This window comes from Rhinoderma darwinii, chromosome 2, assembly GCF_050947455.1.
Source record: "Rhinoderma darwinii isolate aRhiDar2 chromosome 2, aRhiDar2.hap1, whole genome shotgun sequence".
Classification (NCBI taxonomy): Eukaryota; Metazoa; Chordata; class Amphibia; order Anura; family Rhinodermatidae; genus Rhinoderma; species Rhinoderma darwinii.
Genome location: NC_134688.1, coordinates 159,473,021 through 159,496,228, shown reverse-complemented (window position 1 = coordinate 159,496,228; position 23,208 = coordinate 159,473,021). Strand labels below are relative to the sequence as shown.

The 23,208-nt window shown below is 42.9% G+C and overlaps 1 protein-coding gene across 2 annotated transcripts in view; it reads left to right on the top strand.

The window, feature by feature from the left end:
* Nucleotides 1-23,208, top strand: part of ABCC4 (ATP binding cassette subfamily C member 4 (PEL blood group)) — a 300,550-nt gene that overhangs the window by 41,332 nt on the left and 236,010 nt on the right. For both annotated transcript variants that reach the window (XM_075852387.1, XM_075852388.1), the window contains exons 3-4: nt 17,907-18,027; nt 18,625-18,846. In XM_075852387.1, coding sequence (XP_075708502.1) covers nt 17,907-18,027; nt 18,625-18,846 — 343 coding nt within the window. The remainder of the gene's footprint in view (nt 1-17,906; nt 18,028-18,624; nt 18,847-23,208) is intronic.

The following is a 23,208-nucleotide window of genomic DNA, read 5'->3' as shown; positions in this document are numbered from 1 at the left end:
ATACATCAAATGTAATTTTTATTGAAAAAAGTACAGTACAATCATAATTAGCCGGTTACACTTCTGGTGAGTTCATCCATTGTTCCCAAATATCGTGATCTGTGAATAGACAAGGTGAAAGTTAAAATAGTTTAAAAGCAAGATTACACTGAGGCTGACTATGGCACGGTCTAAGAGGGACAATCAGATGGCGTTACCCAAAGGGAAATCAACCTTTAACCCAAAAGGTCTCAAAGTCTTGAGTCTATAGATCCACTGTAATTCTCTTGTCTTGAGTATTTTAATTCGATTACCTCCGCGCCTAAGTGGAGGAATATGATCAATAATGCAGAATTTAAGATCCCGCTCACTGTCTTAGATCAGTGAAGTGCTTTGATACCGGAAGATCCAGCCTCTTTTTCCGTATTGTGTACCTATGCTGGTTTAATCTGGTCTTAACATCAAGTGATGTTTCACCCACATACAGTAGATTACATGGGCATTGAAGTATGTAAATGACAAAAACGGTATCACATGTTAGAAAATGTCTAATAGGGTATTGCTGACCTGTATCTGGATGTTTTAAACAGTTTCCTTTCAACATTAATGCAGTATAACCATAAAGCCTGCAGACAAGGGCGGGGCAACTGTCGTCATGGATACTAATATGTATGTGCGGGAGGTCAATCGACAGCTTCTTGATACTAATGTTTATAAGAAAATCCTCTGTGACCCTAAATTTGGTATCTCTAAATTGATCTTGAGAATCCTCGATGAAGCTAAGGGCGGGGGTCTCATTGATGATGATTTGAAAAGATTTTTGCTGGTTGAATATCCGATTACTCCAGTTCTATATATACTACCAAAAATCCATAAGACACTACATAACCCACCAGGACGACCAATGGTCTCCGGCACAGAGTCTATTTTCTCTAATGTTTTCTCTAATGTTGCCGTATTTTTGGATAGAACCCTTAGATGTTTTGCTACTGATGCTCAATCACATATACAGGACACCACAGATTTTTTTGGTCAAACTACAGAATTTGAGGCTGGAAAAGGGTAGTGAGGTTATCCTTGCCTCATTTGATGTGGTATCTTTATACACATCAATCCAACATGAGTGTGGGTTAAGAGCAGTTGAGGGGAGGCTGGCTGAATCGGAATATTCAACTGAGAGTAGCACATTATTACTGTAATTGCTGGAAGTCATATTGACAAAACAACTATTTCTTGTTTCGTGACCAATTTTACGTCCAATGCCAAGGTACCGCAATGGGCTCCAATATAGCACCGACGTATGCTAATATCTATATGCGTTCTCTCGAGGAGGGCCTCACCATTTTCGGCATGTGCTGAGATGGTGGCGATACATAGATGACGTCTTCCTCGTCTGGACGGGGGGGATCATCAGAGCTGACTGAATTCCATGATTTTCTTAACATTATTGATCAGACTGTTAAATTCACTTTGGTTAGTTCAAGGACAACACTACAATTCTTGGACGTCCTGGTGGAGTTAGAGGGTACGACATTTACGACAGATCTTTTTGTTAAACCGACTGACCGGAATAATTTATTACGGTATGAGAGTTCCCATCCGAGAGGTTTAATTAAATCTCTACCGGTCAGTCAATTATTGCGTACTAAAAGGATTATAGAAAAACCTGATAGACTTGTACCTGGACTTGAGATGATGATGATCGACAAATTCAAAACTAGGGGTTATCCCAGTCGACTATTAGATCGGCATAAATCGAGAGTTGATTCAATACCTAGGACAGAATTGTTAAAAAATAGGAACCATAAACCCTATGAAAAACGTATACCCTTTATCTCTACTTTTTCACAAATGAGTTGTCAGATTAATGACGTCGTTCGTAAACATTGGCCTATGTTAGGCAGGTGCCTCAGAACGGTGGGAGAATTCCAACAAATGCCTATGTTCTCGTATCGGAGACTGCCGAACCTTAAGGATAAGTTAGTCAGATCAGATATGGGTCCCAGCAGAGCTGGGCAAAAATCAGATTTATGCCCTCCTAGGAAAGGTTGCTTTCCATGTCTTAGCTGCACGAATTGTGCATTAATGATGAAAGGAAACTGTTTTAAACATCCAGATACAGGTCAGCAATACCCTATTAGACATTTTTTAACATGTGATACCGTTTTTGTCATTTACATACTTCAATGCCCATGTAATCTACTGTATGTGGGTGAAACATCACTTGATGTTAAGACCAGATTAAACCAGCATAGGTACACAATACGGAAAAAGAGGCTGGATCTTCCGGTATCAAAGCACTTCACTGATCTAAGACAGTGAGCGGGATCTTAAATTCTGCATTATTGATCATATTCCTCCACTTAGGCGCGGAGGTAATCGAATTAAAATACTCAAGACAAGAGAATTACAGTGGATCTATAGACTCAAGACTTTGAGACCTTTTGGGTTAAAGGTTGATTTCCCTTTGGGTAACGCCATCTGATTGTCCCTCTTAGACCGTGCCATAGTCAGCCTCAGTGTAATCTTGCTTTTAAACTATTTTAACTTTCACCTTGTCTATTCACAGATCACGATATTTGGGAACAATGGATGAACTCACCAGAAGTGTAACCGGCTAATTATGATTGTACTGTACTTTTTTCAATAAAAATTACATTTGATGTATTATACCGTTTACTATATATGTCAGTGGTGTATACATTGGATCGTATTACTGTGTCCGTTTTTGTCCATATGGGCAGGTGGAGTAAGGATTAAGCAGGATGGTATATTGCCCCTTGCATTCCTTTTAAGACTGAGGTTTGTTTGAACCTTGTTATAAATGTAGAGTGGCAACTATATCCTCATTTTCTATAGCAACCTTTAGTTTTGAACAGCCTTATCCATGTTACTAATCGAATAGCCTTTAAACAGATGCCCTATACAGGATTGAGTGGGTGGGTTTATAGGCACCTATTCACATTATAGATGTGGATGAGGTGCTTTTTTTCACGCCCGTGCATTTTTTGACTTTTCCCCTCCTAATTGAGGGGTAAGTCTATGATGCGCTCCTGTGGGTGTCTGGTTGCTTGTACATATATGTCTATGGATTGAAGTGCCTTGCTACACAATAAAGTTACATTTATATGGGGTAAAATATGGGTTATAAGGTGCGTAGTCTGGTCCTATTCTTTTGGCCTTTTCCAGATTGTATTCTGGTCCCTGTACTGTATATCTCATGATTGCAGTTTGCACCGCATCTTCCCTGCGTTTTCCTTGCACACTTTTGTGGAAATCACCTTGGAGCGATACGGACAGACGGTGTCAGTTTGCCCTTATATAATACGGCGTTCTCGGCACAGTATCTACGTTGGCGCATGTGCGGACATGCGCAGTTGAACGATTCACCACTGACATATTTGGTCTCCTGGGCATGCGCAATAGCGCACAGGGGACGCCGTGAGTAGCGCGGTTGTTTTGAACTTTAGCAGCCGATATCATCATGGTGAGTGTTTCCATTTGTTCTCTAAATGTATTCACAGGTGCTAGCAATACCTAATTGTGCACAATCATGGGTATGCACGGACTGTCAGTACGTTTTATGGATTGTAATTTATGGAGATCTATACATTATGACATGACATGTTTTTTTCTATAGCACTTTGTTAACACTATGTTTTAACTATATGCCATATTCACTGTGTATGGTTAATTATTTTCTGATGCAAACCCCTCCCTCTTGATTTGAGGCTTTCCTATATATGCAGTGTTGTAACATGTGTTCACTAGCTTGAGAAAGGCTTTATGGTAGAGCTGAAACGTTGCTGTTTTGACTGATGGAATAAAGCACATTTTTCTATTTTTGCTACATCTCTAGAGTGCTGCCTGATTCTTGGAATATAGATAGATGGATAGATTGTATAGATCTACCTTTCTATCTCTACTTTTAATATTAAAATAGGCAGGTAGGGAATATATCTCCATAGCGGTTTATATTTTTTTGTCCGCTCTAGTGTAGATGTATAGGCTGTTCGAATATTATATATATATATATATATATATATATATTCAGTTAATTTGTGTGTGTATAGTTATGATTTATTTTTTGTCTAAAAAAAAAAGTTTTGGTTAGTTAGTGTGAATGACATTTATGGCAAGGAAGTTGTTTAGCACTGAGGAGGCATACTGCATACGCCATGCTGTGGTCAGACTCTGAGACCGCATCAAAGATGGCGTCCGAAATGGAACCTGTTTTAGGCAGTGACTATGATAGCGTCACTTCAGGTTCATCTTCAGGGGACGTTATCCCTGATGCAGTTGAAACTGGAGAACATGGAAGCGCCGGGCCTAGTAGCGCTGTAGCACCGGACAGCCTGGTCCCTCCAGTTCATGCTCCCTTATGGGCACCTGCTCCATCTTTTGGGCCTAGACTCCACCCATTTACTGACAAATCTGGCATAACTGTGGACAATTCATATTTTTTCCCAAATTAATTACTTCAGTTTATTTATTACGGACGACCCCCTAAATTTAATCGTCGTCCAAACCAATTTTATATGCCACTCAGTATATAAGGTAGAAACAAACATCCACCCATTCCAGAGATTGGACGACAACCAATTTCTCAGAATGAAACATTTTTTGGGGGCTCCCCCTAAATTTGGGTATTGTGAAAAAGCCCTCCATTAGATTGTACTGGTCAACAAGACCCACCTAAGCCACCCTAGTGTATTTTGCAGTGATGCCCAGGTCTCGTTATGAAATGATAATGAGGTTCCTCCACTTCAATGACAACGCACAGGCCCCCCCCCCCAAGTACCGATGCAAACCATGATTGGCTGTTCAAATTAAGACCACTGAAATTGCCTTAGAAATTTATTTCTGCAACTTTACACCTCAGAGCAGAACTTAAGCGTAGACTAATCCCTCCTCAACTTCCATGGAAGGCTTAGCCTTCGCCAATATCTACCCTCCAAAAGGGGCAAGATACGGCATTAAGCTTTTATAAATTGTGTGAAAGCGGGCTAGGATATACCACCGCCTTCAGAATTTATGAAGGGCAGGACCGCTCAATAATGGTTCCTGGATGCCCCCCTGATCTTTCCACCAGCAAAATTGTGTAGGAGATAATGCAGCCTCTGCTTCACCAGGGGTACCACCTGTACTGCGACAATTTTTATTCTAGTATGCCCCTGTTTAGGCATTAGCATGCTGCGAGGACCATGGCGTGTGGAACCATGCGCAAAAAACGATTTTGTTTTTTTTTCTCAGCAATTAGTGGGGAAGCGCATGGTAAAGCGGGACTCCTGTGCTTATGCATCTGAGGAATTGCTGGCGGTCAGTAACAGTGATTGCAAAGATGTAAATGTGCTAAGCACGATTCATACCGCAGGAACAGTGGCAGTGAGGGAAAGAGGGGCAACATCGGACAAGCACAAACCAGTCAGCGTGTCCGAATATAACAAGTACATGGGGGGGGGGGGTGGATTTAAGCGACCAGGTTTTAAAGCCGTATTTAGTTAAATGCCAAACAAAAACTTGTTACAAAAAAGTGGCCATATATCTGCTACAGGTGGCAATAGACAATTAATTTGTGCTCTACAAAAGAAAACAGGCAGAGACACATCTGAAAGATAATTATTGAAGGCCTCATTTTTGTTTTTCAGGACACCAGAGGGCCCCCAATCTGAGTATGTCAAACGATTGACTGAAAGGCATTTTATCAGTCCCATTCACCCAACACCAACTAGAAGTAACCCCCAGAAAAAGTGCTGCGTCTGCAGATAAGACGGGTGCTGCAAAGATTCCTGATTCAAAAAAGAAGTGCATGTCACTTCTTGGGACGTTTTCCCTTGAAAACGGCTCCGTATTTTCAGACGTTTTTGAGTTTGTGTGTTCACACCGAGTTTCTTGACACGTTTTTTTGACGTGGAAACCACGTCGGAAAACGCGCCAAAAAATGTCCGAAAATGCCTCCCATTGATTTCAATGGGAGGCAGAGGCGTTTTTTTTTTTTTTTTCCCGCGCGCGGAAAAACCGTCTCGGAGAAAAAAGTGACATGCCCTATCTTCAGGCTTTTACGTCTCTGACCTGCCATTGACATCAATGGGAGGCAGAGAAAGCGTATTTTGCCTGTGGCGCTTAATGGCCGCGGGCGAAAAACGCTGCAGAAATTGGCGTGCAGGCAGAGCAAAATCTGCCTCAAAATTCCAAGCGGAAAAAGCTCTGTGTAAACCCAGCTTTATAGAAACTCTGCTGAGTTTTGTAAAACCAGCTTCTTCTATCGTCCTCCCTCCTACTTCTCTATGTGATAAATAAGGCACATATATCTGGTATCCCCATGCACAAGAGAAGTGGCAGAATGTGAAAGGAGATGCATTTTGTGAGTGGTCCATACTGTGCGTGAAAAATACTAGCCTAAACTGACGTATTTGCCAAAATTCTAATATTTTTGTAATGACCGGGGGGTAGGGAAACGGACAAGTGAGCCCTAATCTACCCGCCACTCCGTCCCTGCCTACTTGCAACGACCCGCCCTAGGCGACGGGGTACAACTGGGCGGCGGTCCCTGCACTCAGTAAGTGCACGACAAACACGACAAACATACAAGGGAATACAAGCAAGGGAAAGGGGCAGTTGCCCACGGCAACACAGTGAGCAACCAGAGTGGTGAACGAGCCGAGTCAAGCCAGGAGTGTGCGAGGTACCAAACGAAGAGCAGAAGAGTAGTCAGTAAGCCAGGGTCTGTATGGAGCAGGAACAAAATAGAAGGAGCTGTAGCTGGGCCAGGAAACCACACGAAAAAGAATAACAAGCAAGGAGGAACAGGAAATGCAGGTATAAATAGACAGAGGGCGGGAGCTAGCTGAGTCTGGCCAGGCTGCGATAGGCTCTCCCACTCCTAAGCCTGCCAGCCTGAGTGGTGGAAGCTGGAGTCAGTCTCAGGGATGTAGATTCAGGTGCTGACTGATTAATTAAGGGAGTTAACCCCGAAGCTGTGCCTGGCAGATCCTTTACAATTTTATTTTGTTCCATCTTATTCAAGAAGCTTTCAGAAGAAAACTGGACTTTCTAAAAAGATGATAAACTCCTTGAAGAAAACCTTGTGGGGTCTACTTGTGTGAATGAAGTCATTTATGGGGTATTTCTAATGTTTCAGCAGCATTAGGCCCCCCAGAATACAGTATTCTGCTAGAAAATCAAGGAGATGAATTCTGTCCGTGGTCCATACTGTGTGATCACGGGTTGCATAAAATTACACGTTTTGCTAAATGCTTGCATTTGTTTCCAATTTTGTCCACTTTAGAGAAAAAATAAGAATGATGCATACTGACAAATGCCACTAAAACAAAGCCCTATCTGTCCTTTGAACTTTACACCCTTTTTAAAATAAACTTTATTCACCTGCAGAGTTATAATCATCTGTGAATTTTTCTCTGGTCATTTAGCTGTAAAACAGCCTAGTCCTTAAAGGGGTTGTCCACCTTCTAATAACTGATGACCTAACCACCGGGTAGGTCATCAGTATATCATCGGTGCACCGATGCTCCAGAGGCCTGCGGGCACCGGATGTTATGGCACATAATGCTATGTACAGAGCCGGAAGCAGTTGACTCCGTGCATAGCGGCTGTGCTGCAGGTCTGCACCTATTCACGGAGGCGCCAGACCAGCTGATCTGTGCGGGGCCCGGGTGTCGGACCCCCACAGATCGTGTACTGATGACCTATCAGGTGGATAGGTCATCAGTTGTCAGAAGGTGGAAAACCCCCTTAACCGGTTAAATCATGCTGCCGAAAATGCCCTGGTTTTCCTATCGCGACGATAGTCACGTAATGCCAACCCCATGTGAATTTCCGATGTCCGCTGGCGTCCTGTTTGCTCTGTGTCAAAGCTCTCTTACAGTCCTGCTCAATGTATGAAGCATCCTTACTGACGTAGCATACAGGGGTTGGTCCAGATTTGCTCTGATCTGTTTTCCCCATTCTTGCTCAGTGCATTTCCTACAATGCACCTGCGTGATAAAACTTTCTTCACACAAACCATGTAAAATCTACTGCGTCTGCGCTGTGATAGTGATTGGTGCAGCACTCCAACAGGAGGCAGACTATGTGGAGGATTTTCCACTGGTGAGTGAACTATCGGAGTGTAGAGTGAAGATCTTCTACAGGAAACTACTGGGACTAAAAAGTTGGCTCAGGGGTCCAGAGGGTGGTCTGTTACTGAACTGAAGAGGTGTGCTAGGCAGGTCTGGAGATGCAAACGCTATGCATTGTGGGCAATCAAGTGTAGGAGGACCGGAAACTTTTTCGGACCATTACTCCTGGATGTAAATAAACGCTGGAAGCGCTCTAGGAGAGCGTGAAGCTTTAGGAAAATAAATTTGCGAAAAATATATTTTAACTTTATAAGGAATAAATGTAATAAAAAAAATGGGTTTAATGTGTTTTCCTGTCAACTTTTTTTTTTTATTTTTTTTTTAAATGTAATTTTTTTTAACCGTCATTTTCCTCTGGTTATGGTATGGTGGAGAATTCCCACCCTTTAAAAGGAACTTTACAGTTTATTTGTTCGCTTATGGATTTGCTTAATAGAAGCACTGTGGTGTATTTTTTTTTTTACTGACTACTCCACCCTCCCCCCTCCTATATTTTAATATGTGGTGACAAGCAGTGTTATGTTGTGTATTACCTTACCTGCCACTGTATTGCAGTGTCTCAATGCAAGTCTATGAGACTCCCATCGAGGCTCTCCTAGACCTGAATTGAGGCACTCAAAAGCTCTGTTTTCGGTCTGGAAAATATTCGGCAACATGTGGATGAGTTTATTCAAATCTAGCCCACATTGCTGGGACTGTAATCTGTCCTGTGTGAATGCAGCCTAACATACAGGACTCTCTTTTTATTAGCTCTCCAAACATGACTTTGGTGGGACGCTCATGCTGGCTTGCTTTTTTTGAGGGCATCCATTAGATGATGATTTCTCAAAACTGGTAGGTCCTCCTTGGGGTCAATGCACACGATTTGTATTACGTGTGGTTTTGCACGTGGCAAAACTGCAGCGTAATACAGTATGAACATAGGCAATGAGATTCCAGGGAATCTTATGTCCACGCTGCGGTATTTTTTGTGACGTAAATTGACCCACGGTGCGTATATTCAAAACCGCGGCATGTTAATTTATCCTGCGATTCAGCTTGCGAATTCTTTCTCCCTAGTTATGCAGAAATATGCAACAAAACCCGCAGCATGAAAACGCAGCGACTTACGCAGCAAAACGTAAGAACCGCACCGAAAAATTCATAAAACGCACCTTAAGGGTAGGTCTTTTTGCTGTGAACTTCTTTCGACTTCCTTCGGTTTTGCAGCATATTTTCCGCAACGTGTGCATGTAGCCAAAAGGTGAATGCTGTATCGACTTTCCATACGACCTTTTTTTTTTTCCGCATCGTGGGCATGAGATTTTCGAAATCTCATTCACTCTGCTGCTACTGTAAATGCTGCGGAAGTTCCGCACAGAATCTCGTTGCGGAAATTCCACAGCGTTTACGCTACGTGGGAACACGGCCTAATGGTGCAGAGGTTAGGGAATACCTAAGTATGACACGTCACAGAAAAAGGCCATACTTACTAATACAAGGATAGGTTAAAACACCAGTCCCCAGCAGGGTGCAGACAAGCCACAATGTTATACGGGGGAGGTAGCACTTGTCCAGAATATTGATTAACATTCACTCACACCTATCATCCATGATAGATAATTCCACATAGATAAGGCCAAGTATGCCATAACCGGTAATATGGCCAGACCGCTCTGGGCTCCTGCAATGGACCCTAGACTGTTTTCCCATACAAGGTATGGGCTCCAATGCCTGTAACATATCACATGGTGGTCCCTGATAAGTCTTTGCCTTTTATATTCTGCGATAAGCATTGACTGCGGCATACAAAGGGTTAAATGCTGGAAATCACAGGTTTCTGTAATTTATGCTGTTAGTGCGGGTCTGCTGGTATGGATTACATTGGTTGCCCCTTTCCTAATTGCACAGCGGCATGATGCGGCTACTGCTACTCGTCATGTCTTCAAATGGTTAACTCTTATCCGACATCTGCAGTGTGTGTGTGTGTGTGTGTGTGTGTATATATATGTGTTTGTATGTATGTGTGTGTGTGTGTGTGTATATATATATATATATATATATATATATATATATAGCGCACATTGGGTGGGAGAGTATGGAGTGGGCGAGGTGCTGATGATTGGCATGGCAGCCTGGGGGCCTGATGAAGGCTCCCGGGCCTGCCATCTTTGTACTCCTATGAAGCCCTGCTCGCGGCAGGACTTCATAGGAGACTGTCCGTATAATGACAATAATACTATAGTATTGCAGTATATCATGCAAGCGATGTCAGATCACCTGTTCAAGTCCCCTAGGGGGACTAGTAAAAAGTTAAATTAAGTTTTTTGTTTTTTTAATATATATAAGAAATAAAAATATTTAAAAGTTCAAAAACCCCCCTTTTCCTATTTTCCCCCAAGCACAATGTAAATTTTTTTTTTTAACATAAGTGGCATCGCCACGTTCGTAAAAGTCCGAACTATTCCAATATATATAATAATTTAGTCCGCACTGTGAACCCCGTAAGAAATTAAAACGCCAGAATCGCTTTTTTTTTTGGTTTGGTTTCAATTCGTCCCGCAAAAAAACAAGCCCTCATACGACAGAAAAATAAATAAAAATGTGGCTTTCAGAATGTGGAAAGGGAAAAACGAAAGTGAAAATCCGAAAAATGTCAGCGGTAGGGGGTTAAATAGGAATATTTATGCTTTTTTTTTTTTTTTTTTTTTTTTGCACCTAAATACTTCCAGAAATCTGTGCTGTTAAATTTCTTAATATATGTCTTTACAATGTTCAGAGTGCTGTTTTCCTGATAGAACACAAAATCCACTGCATACGCCACCCCCAAAGTTAAACTCTCTTAGTCCCTGCTGTTTTGGAGATCCACAAAGGTCTTCATGCAGGCAGCTCATTTCACCTCCGCTGCCTATGCAGCTCCCACATGCTACTGTTCAGGACCCCTCTATGATCCAGAATGAAGAGCTGCTGTGTAAGGGTGGCTGATGTTTTGGTGGCCGGGCGTGTTAGTGTGTTACATGGTCGGCCATGGAAAATATACGGTCATGGTGGGCAACCTTATTTTGTACAGTGTGGCAAAAAATAATAATCAGAGATAAAGTACTGAATATGCCATGCAAACATGAGCCATAAGCGTTGCACAGTTTGTGGGGGCTGCATACATGAGAGCAGCTACTGAACACCAGCTTGGGGGGGGGGGGGGGCTGCACATAGGGGAGAGAGCTGCTACTGAACATCAGCTTGGGGAGGGAGAGCATCTACTGAGCACCGGCTTGGAGGGGCCGCAAATAGGAGAGAGCGGCTACTGAACATCAGCTTGGAGGGCCCGCACATAGGAGAGAGATAGCGAGTACTTAACAGCTTGGGGGGGGGGGGAGCTGCACATAGGAGAGAGATGGCGGCTACTGAACACCTCGCAGCTTATAAATGGCAGCACCCAATAGCAGCCTGGCAGACCGGTATTGCTGCTGACCGGAGAGGTGTAATCCTGAGATGGGTGCTACAAAAAACGTATTTAATCCAGTGCACCACCACGTAGTGATGGAAGCAACCATGATAAAGCGACTGTCACCACACCATAAAAAGCATCTAGAAGATACTCCTAGTACTGTGCTTTTTCACCTATACAATGCCACCATGAGCAGTTTGGAGCACTGTTCAAATGGCCCCACCATATGTTTGTTCATGGTGCCTTCTGGCCTGATTTGCACCATGTGGTCTTGGCCAAGGCACTTGCGACCCAAAAAGACTTAGTATTGTACTTTTATTATTTTAATTCAGGCACCATGTATGAAGGGAATTATTCCAAACTATTAAAGGGGTCTGTCTGACAAATTTTCCGTTTTAAACCTATTCATAAATCCGATATAATGAGGGGTATTGGTACTTTGGTACATGTGGGTGGACCTTTTAAAAGGGCTGTTTGGTCAATGAGAGAGGCAGTTAGAGGTCTGCAGGATATTGTTCTATCTGGATGAAATAGGGGGATTTGGGGCACCATGCCTCCCTGCACTATGGTGGCATATTTTTTAGCAGTTTGTACAGTTCCACATCTGAATGCATTGCCTGCTGTAGGTGACAAGTTATAATGCGGTGGCGGCTCTGATGCTGGGTTTCCAACCCAGCAAAGAACAGGATCTCCGCGGCCATATAACACTGGAGCGTCGGCACTGAAGAAGTTGGCATATAAACTTTTCCTCAGCAATTAATACGGCCAACTGTAAATTTTAGACCAGTTCTTGATGTTCTGCTGCTCCCAGCTGTGGCTTTGCGCTTTCCTTTGCTTTCTTCTTCTTCTTGATATATTCACAAGGAGCAGAAAGGCTACTGCACAAGACAATAACCCGGAACAAGACAGAGCAGGCCAATGCTGCTATTTATAACCAGTGCTGCTCTCTGATTGGAAGAAATCCAAGTTCGCTTCATGACATCAGTCAGAAAGAGTATTACCTCAGTAGCTATTTAATTTACTACATCTAAATTGCCAGCAGTGCTGCCCTCTGGTGGAAATTCAAGTAATCTCATGACCTCCCATTCAGCATGGCTATTACCACAGATATCATAGCCTGACATTTAGTATATTAGCCGCCATCCTGCGTACTCTGCAGATACTCAGATGTGTGGGATTTAGAAGACTTATGTAGATATAGTATTGCATTTCGGCATTCAAATTATGTCCGACTACGTAATAGGTTGCGTGGCAGAGTCCGAACAGAGGGGGAGTCATTCTTTGTTCTGGCTAATTGAGGAGCTTCAAAAGTGGGCTACCCTCCTCTATGATGTCTTATCTTGAGCGTTTCTTTAACCCCTTACCGACATTTGACTTAACTGTACGTCCTAGTCTGGAAGGGAATGTATGGAGCAGGCTCACAGGCTTAGCCTGCTCCATACGCTTCAGGTGTCCGTTGTGTATTACAGCTGAATCCCTCACACTAACGGCAGAGGTAGAAGATCACTCCGATCCCAAGCTGTTTAACCACTTAGATGTAGCGATTAATAGTGAGCCGCGGATATCTAAACTATTAGACAATGCAATCACTGGGTGACGCGGTTTTGGGAGAAAAGCAAAAAGAAAGTTAGAGCTTATAGAAGTTGGGAATGAAGAAATTAAAATTGAAAAATTGCTGGGATGGAAGGGGGTTAATCGAATATCAAATTAAATTTAAAACTTTCCTATTTTATGTCCACGGCTCCTATGTATACCTATGTGTCTCCGTGGTAACAAACTACAAACAAAGCCTGTGTAGTTTGATCCTTCAGTCCTATTGTCATCCATCCGTCCCCTACTTCTTGCTAACCTTTCAGGAGTATGTTCGGTAGACTAAGGCCTCGTGCACACTAACGTATTTTTGCGGTGGCAATTCATCCACATTCATTTCTATGGGCTCATGCACACGACTGTGGATGCTAGTGGGGTGAGAGAGGGAGCCCCCTCCCTCCAAAACCACTCTGATACGGCACTTGCTATTGAGCGCCGCATCTGAGGGTTGAGCGAGATCGATACTGATATCAATCTCGCCCGTTAGGAAGGGCTGCTCCCAGTCCCAGCCCTCAGCTATCGGAGGTATCTGTGAGCAGGGAGATTTAACGGCTCCCTGCTCTGTTTATTCTGATGCAGCGCCGTAAAAAGGCTACTGCATCAGAATAAAGCCCGTTGGTGGCCGCTGTAAAAACTCCTATGGGCGGTCACTAATAATTTAATCAGTTAATTAACCCTCTCCCGTCACAGCCGTTTTTTGGGATTTTCGTTCTCCCTTTTTCCTCCCCCACCTTCCAAAAGCCATAACTTTTTTTTATGTTTTCCGTCGATAGTCATATGAGGGCTTATCTTTTGCATGACGAGTTGTAGTATTTTCCAGCACCATTTATTGTACCGTATAATGTATTGGGAAACTGGGGAACAAAATCTTTGTGGGGTGGAATAGGAAAAAAACAGTGATTGCTCAATCTTCTGAGGGGTTCAGATTTTACGGCTTTCGCTCTACGGTAAAAATGGCATGTTAACTTTATTCTACAGGTCAATACAATTACAGCGATACCAAATTTATATAGTGTTTTTTTTTTTTTTGTTTTGTTTTTGTTTTACTACTTTTGCAGGAGGGAACCTAATTTTTAGAAATAAAATTTGTGTTTTGTCGCCACATTCTGAGAGCTATAACTTTTTTTATTTTTTTTATTTAGGGCTTATTTTTTACGGGGCGAGCTGTAGTTTGTATTGGTATAGTTTTGGGCTACATGAGACTTTTTTTGATCACCATCACGGCTTAACAGGAGATGAAAAAAGGCAGGCCTTGGAGGCCTTCATTTGGCCTCTTGGCTGCCATGACATCACCCCCCCCCCCAAATTGCGTTGTGTGGGCGCTGATGAGCTGTCGGAGGGAGGCGCCCCCTCTTTTTAACGGTTCAGATGCTGCGATCGTGATTGCAGCATTTAAGGGGTTAAATGGCCAGGAACATCGCGATCGCTGTTTCTGGCCGTTAGCCTGGGTGTCCGCTAATATACCGCTGACACCCGCTGCATACGAAGCGTGCTCCACAGGTGAGCCCGCTCCAAACATCACCCCCCCCCTCCGCACCACAATGTGCTATTACATTGTGGTGCGGGAACAGGTTAAACTTACATTTTAGTGCGACCCTTGTAACTGACTTTCTTTGCAAAGATGATCCATTTCTGGTGCATGCGAGACTACTGAACATCAGCTTGGGAAGGTGCACAAAATAGGGATTGCGGCTACTAAACAATAGATTTGAGGGGTGCAGATAGTAATGACCATGGCTACTGAAAACCAGCTTGAGGGGTGCACATAGTAGAGAGAGCTGTCAACTTTTGCTACCATTTTTCCTTTTACACGGCTACTGAACTCCACCTTTGTGGCACTGATCACCAGGAGAGAACGGTGCTGCATGTGCTTGCCAAGTGTTCAGGAGCGACAAGCACAATGATACTCCGCTCTCTGTCTCCTGGTGATCAGCTCTGCCAAGCACACAACGGCGCTGGACACCGTTTCTGTGCCAGAAAACTATGCCCCATGTGCCGTTGCTGACCCCAGTTCTAGAGGGTCCTAAAAAACAAGAGCTGGTACTCTTCCCTTGTTTGAGTTGGCTCCCTGCTCTGCCATGGTTTTCAACTGAATTTGCGTCCTGAAGAAATAAATACATTTGAAAGTGATGTCGCTTGCCACGGCACAGTTTACCCTATGGTTAAATCAGCCTTGAAATCTTCCAACATGTATGACGACATGTCCATAGACTTTAGTGGTTAAAGAGAAAGTGAGGGTGCCCTTTTGCCATATGCTTGGCCAGTGTATCTCTGCCCCAGTCAACTGCACTTTTTTTCAACTGCTTTTTCTTAAAGCAGTCAATGGCAGACTTATACGCAGATGTATACGCGTACAGTTAGATTTGTGTGAGGGCTTGTCTGAGATTTTTTTTTTTTTACATTTAAAACCACATTGCACATATTTACAATTTTATAATATACTTACCCTTGCAATCTTGCTTCGGTTCTCCACTCTGGCTGCTTTTTCCTGCTCATCACGTGAGCTCCGACGTCCCGTTTTCTGCCTCCTCCACTCTCGTGTCATATACCGATCACGTGGTCTCGGACCAGAGAGACCTCGGATGGTATACGACACGTCACTGGTGACGTGTCGTTTCTGCGGGTGCTGGTTCCTTAGTGCCCGCCCAGCCTTTGCAGTTGTTCACTGTGAGCACGCCTGTGCGTGTTCACAGTGAACAAGGACGGCACCTGCGAAACACAGCCACTTGTAGATACCCCCCACAAACACCCCTTTATATACATAGCGCCACTGTGGCCGGTGATTCCTGTCCAGAACGGATCGCTTGATGTCTCTGTCCATATATGGACAGCGAGATCAAGCGAAGCGTCCAGGAGCGGAATCCACAACCACGGTGGGATTCCGCTCCTTCGGTAAGGTATAATAGCGCTAGGTACAGGTGGGGGGAGTGGAGTGTGACATCGATGGAGGTGGGGGATGACCTCTACGGAGGTGTTTGGGTGCAAAAAAAGGTCAGCAAGGAAACACTAAGGATGTCAGCGGGGACGAGCAAGGACAGCTCACATGAACATTTTCCTATTAATATCTGGAGACTACTGTGTAGGAAATTGTGATCTCAACCTCACATCTTATTTTGTGAAGGAAATGAGGCGGCTGCCTGGCAATCCTACCAGAAGGCCTGCAACAATTCAGAAACCTATTGTACATCCCATCTTGCTGATTACCAACTATGCCACTATCTGAATATATTTCCGTAGTTAAATTGCTATCATTGGACCATATTTCCTTCATCAGGAAATTGCTGAAAAACTAATTACAAGGTTCTCAAGAGTTGAGGGCTGTGAGTATCATGAAGTGGAAAACCTGAATGTGTTTGTGTCTCTGTTTTAACCTTGTGTGCTAAGAAAGCGAACTGCTGCCGCTAAATGGATGTCTTATTTTATAAGAGTGTCTGTCAATCCATTGTCTCCGTTGCTGCGAGAATTTTCCTGCGTGATCACTGCAGTTTTTCCTTATGCACATAAGCAATTTAGACATTAGCAGTTTTTATTTTGTTGCATATATAGTTCTTTTATGCGTTCTCACCATTGTTCAGTTTTAGTCTGCTTCTCAAAGAGGACCAGTCATCTTTCCTGACATGTCTTTTTTTAGTAAATACTTGTATTTCCCAGAAAATAAGAACATTCTAGATATTTTTTTTCCTAAAACTCTACATTGTGCCAATTCTCTGTTACTTCTCTTAGAAATGTATGACTAAATTGGCAACTGGGTGTTACCATTTTCCTTATCGGTGGGGCGTGTCCCTTACATTGTCCAATCAGTGCTGACAGTCTCAGAGGAATGGTAACAGCCAGTTGTTAATTTATTCATACATTTCCAAGAGGAATAAACGAGGAACTGCACAATGCAGATTTCTGAGAACTGCTCCAGAATTGTTATTTCATGTGGAAAAAAAGTACTTACTACAATTGACATGTCAGGAGAGCTTCATTGTATGTACATCTGTGGATGAGGAAGTACAGATAAGCTATGTTTGTTCTTCAAATATATATTTTTTTCTGACCTTGCCAATATATTATGCCTAATGTGTACTCCTTACCTTTTTTAATTGGTTGCTGTGTCCTGAACTGTCATTAGTAATATAATATTTGTGTATTTTGGTCTATGATCCAGCTTGACTTTGACTATTCCTAGGATCTCGTTTCACTGCGTGTAAGCTACTTGCCACTGACACTGACTAGCTTGTCTTTTAATGACATCGTTGCGTTGTGATTTTGTAATGTTCCTGAAACCGTTGCAAGCGAACATCTACTTTGACACTTTTAGGGGTCACCAGACCAGCTGATGGTAAAATAACAGAAAATGCTAATTGGAAAGGTATTAATTTTACGCAAGTTGCTATATTTCTGATTTGTAATGCCTTGTTCACACGGCACTAAAGAAAAAAAAAATACTTGTAAACGCGTAAAAAATGCTAGTGTTTTTGCAAAGCGCTTTTTAAAGTACAGGTGTTTTTGACTCGTTTTTTGGGCGCGTAATTAGGACTCCCATTGACTATGGGAATTAGGTGTGTTTAATTACCTGATGCTGCTTTTTTTATTTTTTTATTTTTTTACAAAAAACGCGTAGTATGCACTTCAAAGCGTTTTTCCATTGATGTTAATGGAAAGCTTAAAACATGCGTTTTTTGGCGTGTAAAATGTGTCAAGTACCGTGTGAGCGAGGCCTAAAAGTTAATAGGTATAATAAAAGGCACACAAAGATTAATAGTATGCATGTTTGATTATCCTAGGTACTGGGACACTGAATTACAAGAAGCTCAAAAGGAGGGTCGCGTTCCACGCCTAACCAAGGCTATTATACGCTGCCACTGGAAAGCCTACTCTGTCTTAGGATTCTTTACTTTTATTGAGGTAGATATGTAATAATAATGTCCACTGCTTGGATTTTTGCATTTCTCTGCCAGCAGCTGCTGTTCTGTAATAAACGTTGCAGTGATTTTCCATTTTCCACTATTTGTATAAGTTAGAAACATTTAATTTGGCAAGAGGACTCTATTCGAAAAAAATTATTTTGCGAGAACTGGCTTGAGTTTTTATCTCCTAACAATGGACTCCATTCTTTCTGACAAACTCTTTGTATTAATGAATGTGAAATAACAAATGTTTCTTCACGTGTTTATAGAACATGCACACACGCACGCCCGACCCATAAATGCATTGTCAAAGGGGCCTAAAGCGTCCAAGTTTGATATCTGCTATTCTTTTATAAAAAAAATCACCGCTCCAGACCATTGAAATAGATGGGTGCGAGCGTAATAGTACTTGATCTAAAAAGTCCCTAGCAATAAATCGGAGGGACAAGGCAGCACATCCACAAATAAAGACATTTTTTTTAATCACCCATGCATTGTTTCAGCTCCGCCGAGCCGTCCTCAAACTATTCCTTTCTTCCTGAAGTGCCAATTATACAATTCTTTCTCATTCCTAAAGTTATTTTCTTTCTTTTAGGAAAGTATCAAAGTGATCCAACCAATTTTTCTTGGGAATGTTATAACGTACTTTGAGATGGATGGCCCTAGTGATGTTGCCCTGGCTAATGCCTACATTAACGCTGCAGCCTTGTCTGTCTGCACCTTACTCTTGGCAGTCCTTCATCATATTTATTTTTATCATGTTCTTCGAGCTGGCATGAAGCTTCGTGTGGCTATGTGCCATATGATTTATAGAAAGGTAAGTGTTTACTTTAGTAGTCTGTATTAAATAAAGTTCGGGTGGTAATGACCTATAAAAATAGCTAATCGCCTAGTAAATTGCTGAACATTTATTATTATTATATTACTAGATTACTTTACTTTATTACGGTTTGCGATATGTAATGTCAGCGGCTCCGTTTCTAATTGCCTCCTTATGCTTTGTCCCCATCTTTTGATGTAGAACATTGATAACCACTAAAGATATAAAAAAAGAACATAATGCGAGGTAGACCAAATAACATAAGGCACTGTGTACGTGTATTCACATGTTGCGTTTTTTACAGCAATCTTTTCCAGGGTGCTATGATTTCAAGGAATGAAGCGTCAGTGGGAAGATTATCTATTTTAACATGTTCGTACAAGTGGCCTTATGGATAGTTTACACCCAGTCTTCCCTATTTGCCAGTCTGTAAGGCCCTTTAACTCGGGCCAATGATCAAGTGAACGAGCATTCGTACGCTTGTTCCCAATCATTGTACACCGTGTAAAGATCTGCTGATGAACAAGCCAACGCTCGTTCATCGGCTGATCGTGTCTTTTATGCAACCCAAAAAAATGGTCGCTAGTCTGTATTGTATCTCTCTGGAGAGATGTGCTGCCGACATGATGCAAATGCATGGGGACGAACGAAATTAGTTATGATAATTTTGTCCCCATATTTAACAATCATTGCTCTGTTTGAACCCACGGCGCTCATTGAAAACCAACTTAAGGGCTTACATAAAGAGACCAACAATCCCACATCCCACTATATTAAGACGCATTATACAGTATTAGAAATTTAAAGCATTAGACTTGTGTAACCATTTGAGCACTGTTGACAGAAAATGATGTAATTCCCTATACGAGCTCATCCTAGTTTCTTTAGATCATATTAAACTGTTTTACCAAGATTCTACAATTTACTTTTACTGAATTAAAGCACTTATTCTTATTTAAAAAATGTTGCGTTTAGCTTCAGCTCTCAAAGTTTTTGGCTCCAAGTAAACAGGGACTTGCCATTCTTAGGCCCCCTTCAGATCACGTTCCTGCCCTATGTTTATTGTATACATCTGGAAAGCTCCCAACGTACAAGATAAATATGTCAATAGGGCTTTATTAGCCCGATGGAGGCCAAAAGAGTACACCGTCGGGCTGGTAAGTCCATATACTTATTTTTATTTTTTTCCAAGGATGAAATAGCGTTGTAAACTACGCTATTCCATCCTGAGGGATTTCGCAAAATAAAACACAAAGTATACCGCACAGTATAAGTTTTTGGTCATGGGAGCCTATGAGGGATGGATGCCACTGTATGGCGCCCATAACAGATATACTGTACGTTAAACATATACGATGGAAAGCTCCAGCGACGTAAACCGTCCATATATAACCAGTTATGTCAATGGAGCTTTCTGCACAGGGCCACAGGAAACACTGCTGTCTTCAGGAAGCGCTCCGCTCAGGGACTTCGTCCCTGGAAAAGCTCCTGACGTCAGTGTTCATATAGGGACAGTGACGTCAAGAGCTTCCCCGGGGCTATTGTCCCCAGGCGCTCTGCGAGGGGGTCGGGGCTGTTTTGGACGATATACATACAGAGTGGGTGATGTCACAGCCTTCCATTAGGAGTTCTCCCAATATATACCTCTGAAGGAAGGCAATTAACGCGATGTGAAGGGAAATGGTGTCCAGCAGTCACATGACTGTATATACCAATGGCTCAATGTACAATATCCGAGGCATTAAAGGATGCTGTCGTAGCCACAGGATGTGACCTCACTATGGACGACATGGTTTTCGAGAGCTAGGGACAGACGCAATCTTATGAAAGTAATGTTATATAACTTCCTAATAGACTATTTCTATTCCTCACCATTTTCAAGATGTGTGTTTGCTGTCAGTGAATGAGGGACTTGTGTACATTCAGAGGCCGCGAACCCATACATACCTAGTCCTGCTCTCAGCTGAGAAGTGGACACCATTGTATACAGTCTAGGCAATGTGCTGTGAGCTATATACATCAGCAGCTGCATTGTAGTATGCTACAATGTGTCAGTCTGGAATCCAGGCTGTTTAGCTCACAGAGCAATGCCTAGACTGGATACAATTGTATTCACATTGAGGGATGTATGGAGGTTGCAGCCTGTGAATTTACAGTGTGCTCATTCACTGACAGCAAATGCATATCTTGAAAATGGTGGGAAATTGAAACACAAAGTGAATTAGAAAGTGGTATAACGTTTTCAATTATGCACTGATTAAAGAGGATGTCACCACATTATAAGTGGCCTATATTGTACATAATATGATCGGCGCTGTAATGTAGATTGCAGCAGTGCTTTTTATTTAGAAAAAACTATAATTTTTGACGGAGTTTTGACCTATTTTAGCTTTATTTACATTCAACCTGAAAACCTCTTTAATAGAAATCCCATTTCATTTAGAAAAAGCCGCACTAGTTAGGGCCTGTTCACATCTGCGTTGGAGATCCGGCAGAGATTACTGAAAAAAATTAGAGCAACATGCTGCGCTATTGATTCTGGTAAAACCACGGACACCATGATGAAAAGCTGATGGAACCATTAAAGTCAATTAGTTCCGTCAGCCGCATGTGGTGTCCGTGGTGCAACAGAGCCGTTGCTTCCGTTATTTCCTTGTCCTGCTCTTCTGACCGAGCAGAACAACGGAACACCGAGACTCAGGTGTGAATAGGGCCTTCGTCTAGTAAAAATGATAAAAACCTTAAATCCCTTTAGCAATCATTACTAAGCTTTCCTCTCACAGTTCTAGCCACATTTTAATACTTGAGCAATAAACTCTAGCCTGTACGTGTTGATATTTTATTTTATTTCATATTAATAAATTGTATTTGAAAGGTGCCTAAACTTGTAAAGATCCGCTATTACTAAGGGCTTATTCAGACAAACGTGATATACGTCCGTGCAACGTGCGTGATTTTCACGCGCCTCACACGGATTTATGTTAGTCAATGGGGCCGTTCAGACAGTCCGTGATTTTCACGCAGTGTGTGTCCGCTGCGTAAAACTCACGACATGTCCTATATTTGTGCGTTTTTCGCACATCACGCACCCATTGAAGTCAATGGGTACGTGAAAATCACGCGCAGCACACGGAAGCACTTCCGTGTGACGTGCGTGATTCGCGCAACAGCAGTAAAAACCATGAATGAAAACAAAAGCACCACGTTCTTTTCTGTTAACAGAGTGTCATAATGATGGAGGCTGCGCGAAAATCACGCAGCCACGCATCATATGGTGATGACACAGAGCTGTTAAGTACCTTTTGCGCACGCAAAACGCCGCATTTTTGCGCGCGCAAAACTCACACCCTCGTGTGAATCCGGCCTCAGGATAAAGTAAACAGAGCAGGGAGCGTCAAATCTCCCTGCTCTCAGCTGCTAGAGGCAGCTGAGGGCTGGGGGCGTCCCTGCTCTGCCGGGTGAGATGGATATTAGTATCGATCTCACCCGTTTAACCCTTCAGATGCGGTGCGCAATAGCGTGCACCGAATCTGAGTGGTTTTGGAGAGAGGGAGGGAGTTCCCTATCTCTCCCACCGACACCCGGCGATACGATCGCCGAGTGTCTGTGTCTCCAATGGCAGCCAGGGGCCTAATAAAGGCCCCCAGTTCTGCCTGGAGCGAATGCCTGCTAGATCATGCCGGAGGCATGACCTAGCAGATGTCTGTCCGTTTTAAACGGACAAGCAGTAATACACTGCAATACAAAAGTATTGCAGTGTATTACAATAGCGATCGGAGAATCGCATATTAAAGTCCCCTGGTGGGACTAGTGAAAAAGTAAAAAAAAAGTTTAATAAAGTTAATTTTAAAAAAAATGAAAAAAAAAATTAAAAACCCAGCTTTTCCCCTTACAAACTGCTTTACTATTAAAAAAACAAAATAAGGGGGCGTGGCTTGGACATGGCGCTGACCGGACGTGCTTTCTGAGAGCTCTGCGCCTGCACTCCTTTCAACCCGATCATAAGCTAATTTAAAAGCATCAAAAGCGCATTTATTTACTAACCTGATGGTTAGGAAGTCCTGGGCCTCTTCGGGGACTCATTATCATACTCGGCAGATGTCTGCAGCTGGGTCTATTCAGCGTTTTCTGACCGACGCCGGGGCAGGAGCAGTCTCCAAGATGGCGCCGACAGAGGAGAGACGCGATGGCACCGAGTCCTTGCTCCCTGAGGGGATTTCATCTGCGGCCAGCGTTGCTGCTTCAGGTACTGATGGTACCTTTCCTTCATTGTCCGGTGCATCGGGGATGGTTCCCTCCAGGCTAGATGGGGTCACACCGAGTTCTGCTGGGGATGTGATGGCGCTGCCTGCGCGGGAT